Here is a 17173-nt window from a genome sequence, read left to right as displayed (position 1 = left end):
AAAATTGAGCCTTATTTCAACCAAAGCCAGCTGCTGTACCAAATGGAATTTAATGGGCAAGAGCAATATGAAGAGTGCAGGAATAAACCATTGCTAAAATACATATGAAATGAGAATGGAGCTTGAATATTCCAAGTATGGATAGGCAGGAGCCGCATGTACAGAAGACTGTGAAGAATTTGCGATAATATAAGTAGTGGTTGAAGGAGCCTGAGCAAAAGCCATGGCTATTTTTTTTTTCAGTTTTGCTTTTACAACACATCAGCCCACCCACCATATTCGCAGGTAACTGCCTTGGAATTCTCAGCAATAAGGAAAGAAGGAAGCACAGTGAAACTAAAAAAAGGAAACACAAGTTCAAAGTATCGTGATCACATGCTAATCAACAAAGAGAAGAAATGATGCAAAAGATGTAATAACGGTTCCAATGTCAGATTCATCTTTCCCACCTCTTCCATAGAAATCTGAATCTCCGAGTTTCAAAAGCCCATATTTCTCAGCTATCTCACAAAATCCTCTAGAATCAATTTAGTAATATTATTTAGACATGATCAAGATATCCTTGTCAACAAAAGGACCAATATATGCTAACAAATAAAATTTCAGTGTGTGACCAGAGTCCTCGGCTCATTCAAGACTGAGGTATAAGAGACATACCATCAACCTTTCCATCACTTCTATAGACCTCCATACCATTAAGACCATAACCTTTTAAGGCCCTGATAATTGCATCTGGGTTCTTCAACGCCCATGGGTAGACAAGAGCAGATATGCCCCCAGTACGACTAATCAACTGCATGACAGTCTCAGCAAATGGTTCACTTCCTCTGCAGAAAATGCAGGCCTTGTTACTAACCAAAGATTCTCGGCACAGAAAATGCTTATTTGATATGAAGATTATTGACAACATATACCTACCATACCCAGGGCCATCATCACCAAGGTACATGTTGAATGCTTGTCGTACATTCTCCACATAACCCGCTTCAACCATAGCACTTGCTACATGCAATCGACCAGGTGTCACTCCCTCACCAGCAAGTTTGGTTACATGATCCCACTTTATTGGCACCTTTAGCCTATTTAGTTTCGCCAACATATTCTTTGCATGTAAGTACCACCCATGTCAATGTTTGATAGTATACTGTCCAACTCATCAAACCTTGACAGACTGATAAATTGAAATAGATAATTAGTTTCATGAGACTAAAATGATGTTTTACTCGCAAAAGCAGAAGTATCATATACAATGAATTAGGGTGCTCATATCCGAGATCACTTACCAGTGCACTGCCTTGACCCAAGTGGCCCGTTGATCTAGATCTACGAGACTTCAGGCTATGCCGAATTCCTGCACACCCATTTCTCCACCCTGAAACTGATCAACACGAATCGCAACAAAAGGAAAACAAATGCCAAGACCACCATATCATCAAGCACCACACGATGTAGCACCACATCGCCCCACGTCCACCCCGAGACCAAGCTCCCGCGGATCAGACCAGGCGCAACTCTATGCCTGCAACCAAATATGGGGGCGCGATTGGAGGAAACATACTACAGCACGGGACCGACCGGGTATAGCTCACTCACCAAGTGAATGAGCAGAGGGGAAGTGGTGGAGGACCGGTGTAGTGGCGTGGTGGTGGAGGACCAAGAGCACCTCAAGCTTGCGATCGGGGCAAGGTCGGCACACAGGCAGACCGTGGCGATGACGCGGTGGTGGTGGGCCAGGACAGACACAGCAAAACGACGAAGATGGAGGGAGGCTACGCTACTTCAATGGGTAGTGGCGCACGACGTCACACAAGAGAGAGAGAGAGAGAGAGAGAGAGAGAGAGAGAGAGAGAGAGAGAGAGAGAGATGTGTGTAGAGGGAGCAGTTTTGGAGAGGAGCGATGTGGGGAGCGGTTTCGGATAGGAGAGTCCACATCACAGTGCGCGGGCGGACGAGTCATGAAGATAGAGCGGAACGGGAGCAAAGGATCAAAACGTGAAACGAAAGGGGCATAGGGAGCGGATACGGGGAAGGCAGGACATCCTGTCTATCTTGGAACAACTACTACTATGTATTTTTTAAGTAGTAGAGATTTGGATTATAAAAATATGAAAATTAAAAAATTATTAAAGTTGTGTACCTCACTGGGCTTTACAGGATTGTTGGGTCCAACTAGTTTGAGATGAGATGTTTGGTCCGACAGGTCTTGTGAAGGGACAAGGGAGATCGAAACACTTGTATGTGTAGGTTACGCTCCAAAAAGAACTAGTGAATATACCATCTTGATTCTTGATGGGGAAGTACCTCAAGATTTGTACACGGATGTCAAAATGATTAGAAGACATGAAAGTGGCTTGAATTTTGATGTTTGTATAAATATCTATGCAATTTCAAGTTCCGACACTGGTAAAATAAAAGTGATTCATTTTTCTTGTGAGTGATGGTTTTTGTGGCAAAAAAAATGTAGTGCGGTTAAAGCTGAATAAAAAAGTTAATCATATTAGACACTACACAAATCAGAATAGAGCATTTATTCTAGAATTATTTGCTTGGGCAGGGCAACCCTAAACCATGCAGTAGAGTGTATCTGCAGCACCATGTTCGATTCCTCCAATGACAAACCATCTCCTCTTGTTCCTCATCAACCGCCAATGTTGTCAGGGAAAATTTACAGGCTATGTTCAACTTGACCAAAATTGATTTTGAATGAGATTTCATAAACTACACTCCAAATTTCCTTCAACCTGAGATTCCTAGACCTTTCAGGTTAGAATTCCAAATCTTTTAATCCAAACTTAAAACTTATTGATGAAGAAGCCAAACTTTTAACTGAAACTTAGAAGTTCACATCTACGAAGGAGTCGTGAAACACTTCTCCAACCCATGTAGGAGCAACATTGGCAGTTGTTGATAGCGATCCTACTTTAATAGTAGGAGGAGCGGCACAATGAAGAAATGGTAATGGAGGCTATTGGAGGTTAGGTATTTAGATAGAGAAGAAAGAAATGGATTGAAGGTATCTGCTTGCATTTATCTTGTGTGGTTTGGTCATAAGCTTATTATTTGGACAAAAGGATTGAGAAATTTGAAGTGTCATATCAATACACATAGATGCTTGTTTCATTCTCTTTTAAACATCATTTTGGACATCATATTGTCTTGAATATGCATTTTTTTAATCTTATGTCCAACTTTGACCTTTTTTCTTGTTACATGTTAGGGAAAAATGGGAAGAATATAATGAATCTGAAAGAATATGTAATACTTTCATCTTAATTACAAAACCAAAATTTTATTATGTACCACAATGATAAATGTTAATACATGAATTGTAGAGAGACTGATAAAACATACCAAAGAGGCAGTAAATATCTAACACCCCAGGGAGCACCATAAGCCCAGAGCGCTACTAACCTACATATGAGTCCACTGAACAATAAATTTTTTGAAAGCACCTCCCTTGTAACTAGAGGTATAACTGATCAATCACCACATAAAGAGAAATAACTATATCATCACACTAGCAAAATTAAACATACTAGTAAAACGAGGAACAAGCCTCAATTATACATTCATGCCACAACGAGACAGATATACAGTACAACAACTAAGAGACACCAAACTGACATTATAACCTAAAAAGACAAAAAAAAATGAGGTGATTTATACAAAAGTCGTACTACTACCCATCCTATATGCTCAACGCCACCACAAGGTGCACCTGGAAAGATAGTAAGGGTGAGATTCAAAAATCTCAGCAAGTGAATTGCTTTAACAAGCTATTGAACTACAGTTGATTAAGCATTCATCTTTAACAAAGATATTAAGCTGAACAAGTTAACATTATCTATAAAAAAATAAGTCTGACAATACAACGTCCACATGCTATCATCCGCAAGCTAAGACTTCATCTTAGCAGTATCATCCAAAATGATATTAAAGATTTCCTGGCATCGTAAGATGAAAATCAATGCATTTAAAGTAAATACATTCATATGAATGCACATAGCATGCTCTTCCTCACCCTTAGCCATCCACAGGCAACGTAAGGGTGTGCACCGTACCCCTTCTCGGGTAACATATGGTGATGTATCGGTACGGTCATGAACATTTAGCGACATAACTTCAAATGTATGAAACAGATATATATGACATGCTTCATGCATAAGTAAAAACATAACCTCCAAGATAAAATACTTTCATGACAATGCGTACGGATGCACATACTATGCTCTTTCTCACCCTTACCCCTTCTTGGGTAACATAAGGGTGTGTGTACCCCTTTTCAGGTAATATATGGTGTTGTACCGGTACAGTCACAGCTAAGTGCGGCGACCAAACTTCCCCTGAAAGATGTAGAGCTCATGATATTCTTCATGCACAAACGAAAGAAATAACTTCTAACATATGAATATACTTCAAGTATTGCATCCGAATGTATGAACATCTACAAGTAAATAACATACCCCACTACATTCACTTGCCTTCGCCGCTGACGAAAGTGGGAACTAGATGCGTCCGGGAGTGGCAACACCTGAACAAGTGCATAAATTAGCACCAAAATGCCACAACAACAAAAGTAAAAGGAGGCACATGCTCATGCGTTTGGAAACCCTGCAAACCTAACAACCGAGGTCTACAGAATCATATCTTCCACTTAGCTTGTAATACATCAAGCGAGAACTTCCACTAAAGAGGTTGAAAACCTAAGAAAAACAATCGATAATGCGCAAACTAACTCTCGCCAGACAACAACACCAATTAGTCAAAACCTCCAAAACTGCTCAACCAACATGAACAAGACCCACACCATCGCAAAGAAAACGACATGGCCTAGAACCTTCATTATACCATACAATCGAATCTGACACTGGTTAAATCTTAATTTTCAAATTAGATTGTTACACACAACGGGTCAACCAAAACACTAATCCAGCGAGGAAAATGAACGATCTCCACTATCTACAAGCAACTAAGGACTACGAAGAAATCACCTTTGGAGCGAGATCGTGAATCAACGGCAAAATTTGGCTAACTCGCAAAAACCCCTTTCTTCTTCTTCTTCTTCTTCTTCTTCTTCTTCTTCTTCTTCTTCTTCTTCTTTCCTTCTTTCTTTCTTTCTTTCTTTCTTTCTTTCTTTTCTTCTCTTATTCCTGCTTGGCAAACTGCCCCTTCTTCCCAACCCTCTACACGCCCACCCCTACCCCTTCTTCCCCCACTGCGCCACTATCAGGACCCCGTCCTCGGGTTCCCCTGCACCTCTTGTATTAGTCCCTGTATCAAGTAGCTAGTACGTACATAAAGCAAAATCGAAATAGCGAAATTCTTGGGTCATCTCAATGGGTTCAGAAACCACACGTTTCTCTGGATCATCATAGCGTCCTTCCACATAGTCGTAGTCTTGTAGTCGGCCTTCCATGCCTCTTTAGTCTTTCTAATCCTGAGGCCTTTTTCCTTCATTCATTTTGCGGTAGCTTACGCGTCATTCAACAAAATAATATCAAATACATACTTCAAATAAAATAATTACCTAAAAAAAGTAAATGATGATCTTGTGGACTAGGATCTACGACAGACCAGCCAGGAAGAAGAGCCTACAACGGACTGAAATGGCACAAGCGGAACAACCCAATACCACAGGCAACTTGGGTGAGGATGTGACTTTAGACTTCTTCTCTTTAACTTCATTTGGGTTGAGGTTGATCTCCATTTCAACAATCTGAAAGCAATAAGACTGAGTACGGAAGATACTCAACAAGTCATATACTACTTCAAGGTGTTAATAGATGCATAAATGATGATTCACAAATAAGGCTTTACAGTTTTAATTTTAAGAATAAAGTAGTTTATACAGGTATCCAGTATATATTCTCTACTGATAGCTTTGAAAACAGTTTAAACAAAGTAACAAGGTATATCTGAGGGATTTTCGGTCCTGGGAGGGGCTATACCTCACTCCGCAGTCCTTGTCATTGTGTCTGATGTACCTCTAGTACCACACAACTCCTACCGAATTGAGCCAGCAACCTTATCACACAGACATCTAGCCCACACACTCACTCATCAAAGGTATTCACGAACCCCAAGTCTAACCAAGTGAGGTCAATGATTTGCATGTCCATAACCATGGACACGACTATTCGAATAACCGTATACCCACACGATATGCTAAACCTCCATCCGTTGCAAGCGGAGGAGCGAATCATACCGAGATACTTCAATCACCTTCCCTTGCCAGATAACTACTTCGAGACACGTCAAGTACCAGAGGCCTCGTATTCAATACCAGATCCCAAGCTCTTGCCGGTCCTACAACATCCAAACAGAGAGTCAGATAGTCACTTGCGTCCTTGTTGCACACTGCCCTCCTAGTAGAATGTTTAGCTCGATCAGGAGGAAGAAAAGTCAAATCCTGACCATACATGACACATGGTTGCACTGTGGTGGCTTAACATGATGGCCCATGATTCGATACTTATACAGCTGAGGCAGGCATCTTCAATTGGCAATGAATACCACTAGGTAACTCAAGCCCCCAAGAGCACCCTCACCGAAGGACTACTCTACCAGCCCCTACCAAAATAGTTTTCACCCATTTTACACACCATATGTCACTTACCCCATAGTATATCAAGGATTCCACATTCACCAAAGATTCATAGCATATGAGTTTAATTGATTAAACAGTTAAGCGATATCTCAAAAGAGATATATTCCACTAGCGACATCTCTGAAGAGAATGTATTCCATCCAAAGCATGCTAGATATCACGGCGTGTTGAAGGTGCATCTAGCCTTTGAGTGTAGTTTTGGTAATTAATGACAATACCTATGGACTAACAATTGTGTTGAGAATTATTAGTAGGTTGTTCTATAGGTGATGCATGGAGGATTGAGTATAGATTCATTAAGGAATGCCATGTGATCAAGAGAAATGCATCGAGATGAATGAGCTCTAGGTGAGGCTCGGGTAAGTAATAACAATATCTATAGACTAACAATTATATTGAGAATTTTTAGTAGGTTATTCCATAGGAGATGCATAAGTGATAAAGCATGGATTCATTAAAAAATGCCATAAGATCAAATAGATGCTCATAAGATGAAGGAAGAAACTGAATAACATTGACAATAAGCGTGAAGCCTAAGTCACTTGTGGAGATTAAGTGACTAAAGGTATAGAATTGTCAATTAAGATTTATGGACTAACTCATGTGCTATATGCTTGAGAGTAAGTTGGGGTTAGGTTCCATATGAAGGCAATTTTTGAATTGAGATATTAAATGTGTCGAATTGGAAGAGCAAGATCGAAACAAGCTTAGTGAACAACTTGTGTGCTTGATGCTTGCGATTCATGCCTTGGTGGTGAACTGGATGAAGATGATGCGAAAAGACAAATCTTCCATGCTTGGTGTATGGAAGCAATCAAGTGAACTTCATCAAGTTTGATCAAGAGATGATCGAGATGGGAAGCGAGAATGAACATCATCATCAAGCTCGAGTAAAGAGTTTATGACAAGCCTAGAAAAAGCATCGAGACTCGGATGATGTGTTCATCAAGTCCGGCGGGATGGCTAGCTCAAGGCAAAGGTATAAAATGTAGGGTATTTTCTTTTGCCGGTCAATGGTGATTAGAGAAGATAAATGACCAGATTGATATGATAAATGATGTACTATTAAGAGAGGTCTTGACGATTGCTTGAGTTTTACCATGTGTTGATAAGCTCCATCTCTGTCACACCCTGTTTTAATGGATAAAACCAGATACAGCTTATGTGTGACCAGGATATTCAACACACATAATGACGTTACAGGTGAAGCAACAAAAGCAATACTTTTATAGAAGAAATGTTAACTCTTATAGCAATTGATATATATTATCTTCCATGAAGATATCTGCAATGGAATAGAAGTACTGGTGCCCAATAACATCGTAGACAACCAACCAGGAGACACACGTCTAGAACGTCACAACCTCATCTTGATAGTCTTCAACATCTTACTCACTGAGGTATAGGGAAAATAGCAAGTGTGAGCACATAACGTGCTCAACAAGTGTGCAGAAGAATAATGGTATGCGGGCTTATATCAATGACAGGCTAACACAAGTTATATTTGCATAAATGTGAGTAAAGAAAACATTTGAATTTAAAAAACATTGAGCAATTATTAAGTGAATGTAATCCAATTAATCCAACCATAAGTTAACACCTAAAGTTGACTATGTTGTAAACCATAACCATATAGTACCACCAGTACTACCATATCATAACCATAACCACAATCATAACAATTCCCATTCCACCATATGCAAAACCATAACACAAACCAACTAATCATGTGAGGATCCAAGTCTCCTATAGCCACAGGCATGACTGTTATAACAGTTTTTACACTCTGGAGAGTTTGTCCAGCTTCCTCCACGAGTCAGTGAATTACATGTTGTTGTGTTTACAAGACACTTAACACGCTTCAGTGGTGTGCCGTCAAGAAAACATTGTATGACATCTACCACTAACCAGAGTCTAATCATGTATGCATCTGCCCACTAGGTTTCACCGTTAGGGTTTACGCGAGTCTAACTCCTACCAAGAAGCCCCTTTTTGTGCTGACACAATACACACTGGATAGACTCTAACTAGTATGTCACGCCTTACCCATATCAGCCTCATGGTTGGTACGTTACTTTTTGGGTTGTCTCTCCATGAATCGGTCCTTACTTAGGTTACTTGAGCAAACACTAAACCAACAGCATAACCATGACAACCACCAAAACTACTTTGCTCAAGGCCTAAAGTTCCATGTTGCTAGACCATTAACAAATTAACTATCATTGTTGCATATGTTCATTAATCAGATATGAGACACTTCCCAATATTTCTGACAGCATGGCTAAGCACCTCTACCTATGATAGACACCTAACCATAAACCACTTAGGTTCCAAGGGTTGATAGGAAAAATCTAGGGAAAATCCTAACATAGGTGATTACCTGCAGATTGACAAACACTGCATGTAATTTTGTAAAATAAAACATTTAAAAATATAGGTTCAAGATGATCAAGGACACTTACCTTTTACTCAATACTGCTCAGTGTTGTCGAAACCTTAGTCTTAAAATCCCTCGAACAGATCCGAAGCGTTCTCGACTAATCACGAATTCTATCGGTAAACAAAATCAACATCAAATAAACACCAAATAAATTATAAATTGCTAAAATAATAGGAATAGAACGATAGACTGAGATCTTTGATTTGGCTAGACAAGAAGAATAGAATTGACTAGACTTGTTTCGAAGAAAGATAAAGAACTAGGGCTAAGATTTCACATGAAATGATAGAAAAGATTAGTTGAAGCATTAGCATGTGTGACCTACAAATTAATACATTATTTTAATATCATAAATCCATGTTGGTCATACAATGACATGTAGTTCATGACCTATATGTCATTGTGACAACCACAAATTTACTAATCAAAATAATATCATCATGTTGTAGGGATCTAGATGTTAATAAGGGAAAACTACTATAGATATGTGAGAATTAACACCTAAAACTGGCATGGTTGGATAGATCTTGTTTTTAGAAAAATATGAGCACTAGAATCACTCAAATCAGAGCTAAAACGAAGAAGTTATGAACGTTGGAAAGTTCAGGGTCTTTTCTACAAAAGAGCCATTTTCTGGAATTTTGGAATTGTTTTTGTACTAGAAAATATTGAATTGTTGACTGGATGTTGACTGGGCTGACTCTGCTGATGTGGCAAGTTGACTGGACTGACACATAGCGTTGACTAGGCCGACACGCTAACTGGGATTATGTATGGACAGGTGGCGGCCTCTGATTGGTAGATGAAGGGGTATCCTGTTGATCTAATCTGGAACGCTCAACACAGATCAGATGGCTGGCCTAAAGGGGACGATTGGAGGGAACAAACACGACGGGGCTGAGGGGAAACGCGGCGGTGCACTCACCGGAGAATACACCGGATAGTACTCCGACTGCAGGCGGTGACGGTGAGCAGAGGAACAGAACTAGGAGGGCACAGGGAGTTTATTTTGGGGCTTACCGAGGGCAATGAAGCATTGGAAGGATATCGGCGATGATTGGGGCGGTAGTGAAGCTCGAGAGCTCGATGGGAGGATGGTCCCGGCAGCTGGGAAGCCAAATTGACGACGGCACAAGCTTCGGGGAAGGCTGGTAGATCGGTTGGGTGGCTCTCCTACATGCAAAAGGGAATTGGTCCAAAATAGTTCAATTAATTGTATTATTGATCAAAGTCAAATGCAGGGATAATTCAATTGAATCTTGAATTATGGATTTGAGTTGGATTGGAAGATCAACTGTAAAGAATTGAATTGGACTAGGAAACAGCCGAACAGAACTAAAATGGATTTGAATTTGAGAAACATTCAAATTCAAATTTCCACACAAAGAAACAAAGACTCCGAGAAAACAAATTTAAATTGCTCAATTTAATGCAAGGTTTAAATTTAGAAATTGATTTGGCTCTATTTGGAATACTTAGCCAAAATAATATATTTGAATATATACATACATATATATTCATATATGTATATATATTTCCTTGATTTTATGTTGGTTTAATAATTAGATGTTTTAAAAGAGTGGATTTTGACTATTTTCTAATGCTAAAACGTAGAGTGTTACAGCCACCGGTCAACGGCACTATGACCGGTGACCGGTGGTTGGCAGCATGGCAGGAGGCCGGGCGACCACAGCTGGGCGTGTGGCGAGCGAGACGACGGGAGGCAACGACAGCCGGGGGCGGCCACTAGACTGCCGGAGGCGGCGACATCGGGCACGAAGTGACGATCGGGTAGCTAGGGTTAGAGAGCCAGCGGTCGAGCAAATCAAGCTGAGCAAGCAGAGTACGGGTGGGACGGGTGGGAGCATATTCCACCGAGCCTTATCTTTTTTTTCTTGTTTTATCCAATATTTTAGATTCATTGGGCTTGCTACGGATTCACCGAGTGCCCAAACGAGATGTTAGATAGCAAAATAGAATCATCTTAACGAGATCTATGCATCTACGGTTTTCAATTGTCCATCCGATCAACGGTTCAAAAGGTCAAAAAATTTGTACTCCTCACGGGTCCCATAGTCAACCTTTGAATTTCGCTTTTTTCTTCTTCTGGGTATTGCAACATTGGTAGCCATAGAATCAAATGAGATAATCCACTTTGTGTTCTATTGCTAAAAAAAAAGACACCATGTATCGATGCTTTAAGCTAGGGTTCCACCCACTCTGTGTAAGAAACCAGAAAATGGAACAAATTAAAGTTGGCAATGCCACATCCATTAAGGTGTTGTTTGGTTCAATAGTTGTAAAACGTCAAGAACGGTACTGAATTACTCTGGTAATGAAAATGGAATGGGTGAAAGCAGGCTTTGTTTAGTTCGATTTAGGGAATGGAATGAGAACCCATTGCAGCCCGTTGCCACACTATGAGCATGCAAGCATGTTGACCTTGCGAGCGCGAGCCAAACACTGCACTGCGATGCTAGTACAACTTCCCATGCACTACTGCTGAGCTCACCGAGTCCCATGTGGAGGTCGTCCGCCATCACCGAGCTCGTCGAGGCTCCATGATGAGGTGACATGTCGTCATCGAGCTCACCGAGGCTATCCAAGGTGATGTGCCACCGCCTTCCCTAGGATTTTGGTGCTATGGGTTTTGGCGACAAGCTCTACTGGAGACTGGGAACCATGGAGAGCGCAGCGACAACAGTGATGGAGCGATCGCATGTGGCGTGGGAGAAGATGGGGAGATTTCATAATATAACATTAAATTCGCATGTATTTCAGGATATGGCACCCTACCCTACATGACATGTGTGATCACTCTGAGTCATTGACATGTAGGGTATCGACATGTAGGGTAGGTGTCAAATCCTGAAAGACATGCAAAATTAGTATTATCTTTTGAAATATCTCAGAGAAGATGCGGATCGATCATCACGAAGGTATCTGATGCGGTAGATTTTGAGTGATATGAGCCTTATCCTGACCCGGTATTAGGTCCCGTGTTACCCAATTATGTACCACTTTAACTAAACACAAACTAATGTAATGAAGTCACATTGTAATCTGATCACGCCATAAAATAGCCGAACCAAATAGTTAGACTTACCGTTGGGTACTCTTACCATGTCCCCAAACCCATACCCATGAGAAATGGGGAGGTTATTGGCAAAAAAATTCATGTACCCTTTAGGAAAGAGTAGGGTAGGGGCAATATCCACTAAAATTAGGGTAGGGGATGGCATTGCCCGATTGCCCCACTTCTTACCCATACTGAAATTTCCTTTGATGCTACACACTAGCCATGGGCGAGATGATGGAGGGCTCGGCCTGCGAGGGAGCCACTTGATGGCCTAGTTGTTGGAGATGTGGGCAAGATCGTGGACGAGCAAGAAGACAGGGGGTGACACATATGATGGCATGTGGATATAGCACCCATGGCCATCGACCTGGCTGTGGTGGTCTTTAAAGGGAGCCTACAGATGGTGAGGGTGCCATTCACAATGTGGTGGGTGGGACAAGTTGCTTGTTATGTGCAACGGTGGTGCTTTCATCAGGTCTCGTCATCATGAAGTTGTTGGTTGATCTATACTCAGTGGTGATAGAATGAACTGATTGATGAAAAGAATCGAAGAGACGCTGCCTGCACTTACCCAACTACCTATGGGTTTGGGAAAATTGGATGTGGAGAAATTTAGAGAGGGTGCAGAATCAGAAATTAAAAGTACCACAGAGCGCTGAACCTCATGTGGGTTTGGGTGGGGTTTGGGCGGTATGCCCACACCCTTCCCAACTGCAGGTTTATCGAATGCCATCTAAGATTTTGGACAATCAAAACGCAAGATTTCACGTATCGCCCGAAATCCAAACCGAAATCGTTAGAACTTAATAAACCAGGCAGCAGTACTTTCTAAAACCTTTTTTGGTGCCTCCTCACAAATCAGATCAGACCGCTCATCATTTCGTAATTAGTTGACCTGCTGCTAATCCGCCATACCATCATATCCACGAGCGCGCCATGAGCGCCGAAATCCCGCGGTTGGGCCCGCACGTCAGCGAGAGTCTCCCGACCGTTGTGGCCTGGCAGAGCTGGGCCGAGGCGACAGCCAACGCACCCGACCGTTGGAGCCCGATCCCTCCCCGGGATTTCAAAACTCTGGCCACGCATCCGCCGTCTGTTCTCGGCCCCGTCCCGATCCGACGGTCGCAGCGCCTCCCCTGTTCCCCGCACCTCGTTCCCCAGCGGCCCTACTGTTACCACTCGCTTTACAAGAGACGAGAGACGAACGCCTTCTTCCTCTCTGACTCCCTCCCAGATCAAGAAACCCCACCCCCATCGAGCCCAGAATTTGCCGAAATTTCGAGGTTTTTTTCCTGCCTTCTTCGATTTGTGCGCTGGTTCGAGCATTTTGTCGGGAACTCGAGAAGGATTTCCAAGAAACCTCGCGCAAGTTCGTTTCTTGGATCTTTTGAAGAGCGGCGGGGTTCGATGCCGAGGCGGAGTAGCTTGTGGTATTCGGATCTGGTCTGAGGAGAAGATGCCGGTCTCGACGCGATCGCGGGTGACCCACGCGTCCTGCGGCAGCGGCAACGGCGCGGGCGCAATGGAGTGGGGCTCGGCGGGGCCGGCTCCGGGGCGCGACGGCGGGGCGCAGCGGGAGGGCATAGCGAGCCACCACCACCACGGGCTCAAGGAGAAGATGCGTGCGCTCACCCTGCTCTACGAGCAGCATAAGCAGCAGCACGCCGCGTCGCAGGGCGGCGCCACCGCGCGGCAACACCGCCGCAGCGTCCGGTGCCTCAACGCGGAGGAGGTCAACGACGAGAACACCAAGAACGTCGAGGAGGAGGAGGGCGAGGAGGCCAAGCGCCACCACTACCCCTTTGCTCTGGTGCCCGAGGTGGCGGTGCTGAGGGAGAACGTGGCAACCCCGGAGGTGCGAGCCCCGTCCAAGAACAGCCACATCATCGTGTTCGCTCGGCCAGCGGAGCCGCAGGAGAAGGAGAACGTGGCGGGCCGCGCCGGCGACGCCATGTCCTGCCCCATCAAGAAGGTGGTGCCGGTGCTCCCGGCGCCTGCGGCGAGGAAGCTCTCGATGGGAGGCGCCATCGGCAGCAAGCTGAAGGCCGTCGGGGAGGCCGTGGCCGGCAATACCGAGGCGTTGGAGAGCCGGATCCTGGTGTTCGTGAGGCTGCGGCCGATGTCGAGGAAGGAGAAGGAGGCTGGGTCGAGGAGCTGCGTCAAGATTGTCAACAAGAGGGACGTCTACCTCACGGAGTTCGCCTCCGAGAATGACTACCTCCGGTTGAAGCGCGTTCGCGGCCGCCATTTCTGCTTCGACTCCGCCTTCCCCGACTCGACGACGCAGGCAGAAGTCTACGGCACCTCGTAAGAGCACAACCATCCTACGGATACATGCAAATATAGCACCCAATTTTCGATCAGATGCGCATACTCCAGACTATTATTTGCTTATCTTGTGAAGAAAAAGACAAAAAAATCCGACTATTATTTGCTTATCTGATGATGACAAATGAAATCTGATGATAAAACTGCACTTGCTGATACGATTATATCAGATAATAGCAGCAGCCCTCATTTCATGACAACTAAAGTCGTATTCTTGCTTATCTGATGATGACAAATGGCGTTTGCTTATCTGATCATGTCAACTATTAGTAGTATATTCAATTGCAATTGATAGGCTTTCTCGGTTATTTGGGTAAATCTTTTTCTCCATTTCTGGTCCTGCAGAACAGCAGATCTTGTGGAGGGTGTCCTGCAAGGTAGGAATGGGACAGTGTTCTGCTATGGAGCCACAGGGGCTGGCAAGACCTACACAATGCTTGGGACAATGGAAAACCCTGGAGTAATGGTGCTTGCAATCAAGGATCTGTTCTCCAAGGTGAGGCAGAGAAGCCACGACGGCAACCACTCAATTCAGCTGTCGTACCTCGAGATATACAATGAGACGGTGAGGGACTTGCTGTCTCCCGGTAGACCCCTCCACCTGAGAGAAGATAAACAGGTACATGAGCTATTAGTGATTCATGTTGTAACTACTGCAGCAAGTTTCTTCCAGTGAAATTAATTACTATTAGTGATTCCTAGCTTGTTGTTAGTACTAAATGTGGTAAAAAGTAATCCAATGTTGTAGAAAAGAAGAAAAAGTACAATGAATACACGTCTTTTTTTGTAAATTTTGCCCGTATGTTTTAATTTTTTACTATTGCTATTATAATAGAATGTTTTGCGGCATTTCAGGGAACAGTTGCTGCTGGTCTTACTCACTATAGAGCATACTCCACAGATGAGGTAATGAGTTATTTCTTAGGCATGATTAGCTTACAGTGGCTTTCAAGCAAAATGGTAGGAATCTTCTTACTTATATATGCTTCTTTTGTAGGTTATGAAATTACTACAGCAAGGTAACAAAAATCGAACAACTGAACCAACTCGAGTAAATGAGACCTCATCGCGCTCTCATGCGATACTGCAGGTAAAGTTCTTACGTACACTTCACCTGTGGTGAATAATTCCTAGAGTTAATCCACTCACCACCCTTCAAAATTTGCAGGTTGCTGTAGAATATAGATTCATGGATGTAGTTAACATAGTAACACGAGTTGGAAAACTCTCTCTCATCGATCTTGCTGGATCAGAAAGAGCTCTAGCAACTGACCAACGCACACAGAGGTCGATCGAAGGAGCAAACATTAACCGCTCTCTTCTTGCACTCAGCAGCTGCATCAATGCCCTTGTGGAGGGGAAGAAGCACATACCATATCGCAATTCGAAGCTGACGCAACTCCTCAAGGATTCACTCGGAGGATCCTGTAACACTGTCATGATTGCCAACATTAGCCCCTCCAATCTTTCTTTTGGTGAGACACAGAACACGCTCCATTGGGCTGATCGTGCCAAGGAGATAAAAACAAAGGTCTCAAACTGTTATCTTGTGAATAAAACTTTATACATTCTACTCAGTTGAACACATGATAAAGTGGAATCATCTTATGATTTTGTAGGCACTTACCGCTGCAAATGAGGAGGTTTTGAATGTACCAGATTCTGAAACTGATCAGGCTAAGCTAGTACTGGAGCTGCAGAAGGAAAACAGTGTGCTGAGGGAGCAGTTGGTAAGGCAGCAACAGAAGCTATTGACAGTTCAGGCTCACTCACTTGCCCCAAACATCTCGCCGCAACAATCCCCTGCTCCCTCACCTCATGTTACAACTCCATGCTCAACCCAAAGAAAGGTCAAGCGATCAATCTTGGCTGGGAACTGCTTCACGCCAGACTCCAAGAGGCCTGCAGCAGACAACGCGCAGGTCAGGGAGCTGCAGAGGAAAGTGAAGACATTGGAGGCTGAAATCGAGAAGATGAAGAAGGAGCACATACTGCAGCTCAAGCAGAAGGATGAGTTCATCCGTGATCTCATCAACAGGAAGGCTTCGAACAGCTGTGAAGCGGCGGCGTCAGCTGAGAGAAGAATCGTCACGAGGGCAAGCTTGCGAAAGGCGCAGAGAGACGCATCAGCTGTAGGCGAGCTGAAAAGCCCGAGCCACCGGTTCACATCACCCACGCCGACCGCAAAAAAGCGTACCTTCTGGGACATTGGAGGCAATAGCCCTTCAGTTCTTGCTACCAATGGAAGAAAGACTCGAAGCCATGTAGCTGCAGGGACACCGAAGAAAGCCCCTTCCATGCTGCTTCAGGTATAGGCAAATTCAGTTCTTGCTGCCAACGGCGGAAAGAGCGCCCACAGCTTCATACGAGATTAATGCTGGAGGCTTATGAGTATTTCAGTTTTTGTTTTTTTATTGGGGCCTCTCATTGCATTTCACTTCCTTTCAGCCGGGATTCGCACGGCAAAGAGCGATCCATTGAGACATTTAAGATGCACAGGAGAGAAGACTGCCTACAGCGGATGAGATGTTCATATTATTTTCCCTACCATTTTCAGCTTTGTTTATAGGAGTTTAATTGAAATCCTTGTATCGCAGTTCAATTTCGGTTTGTGCAAATTGAACGAGCGCTTTTTATCTTTCTTTTTTTTATCCATTTGAATTATTGGGACTGTAAAACATTTGGTCAGGAGACACATGAGCTGATTTTTAAATTAACT

General features: G+C 43.3%; 1 protein-coding gene across 1 annotated transcript; it reads left to right on the top strand.

The window, feature by feature from the left end:
• The first annotated feature begins 13238 nt into the window (after window positions 1-13238).
• LOC133915383 (kinesin-like protein KIN-8A) lies at window positions 13239-17101 on the top strand. The gene is made up of 7 exons (XM_062358529.1): window positions 13239-14433; window positions 14800-15073; window positions 15310-15360; window positions 15452-15544; window positions 15623-15985; window positions 16074-16763; window positions 16903-17101. The coding sequence occupies exons 1-7, from the start codon at window positions 13583-13585 to the stop codon at window positions 16933-16935; spliced, it is 2355 nt and encodes a 784-aa protein (XP_062214513.1). The 5' UTR covers window positions 13239-13582; the 3' UTR covers window positions 16936-17101.
• The last annotated feature ends 72 nt before the right edge of the window (window positions 17102-17173 follow it).

This window comes from Phragmites australis, chromosome 1, assembly GCF_958298935.1.
Source record: "Phragmites australis chromosome 1, lpPhrAust1.1, whole genome shotgun sequence".
NCBI classification, from domain to species: domain Eukaryota; kingdom Viridiplantae; phylum Streptophyta; class Magnoliopsida; order Poales; family Poaceae; genus Phragmites; species Phragmites australis.
The sequence above is the reverse complement of the archived record's forward strand: the minus strand, read 5'-3'. Positions and strand labels throughout refer to the sequence as shown.

Bases quoted from the DNA above. Each gene is read 5' to 3' on its own strand.
- LOC133915383 (XM_062358529.1), top strand. From the start codon at position 13,583: ATGCCGGTCTCGACGCGATCGCGGGTGACCCACGCGTCCTGCGGCAGC. The intron at 15,074-15,309 runs GTACATGAGCTA...GCGGCATTTCAG, and splicing joins ACCTGAGAGAAGATAAACAG to GGAACAGTTGCTGCTGGTCT. The intron at 15,361-15,451 runs GTAATGAGTTAT...CTTCTTTTGTAG, and splicing joins GAGCATACTCCACAGATGAG to GTTATGAAATTACTACAGCA.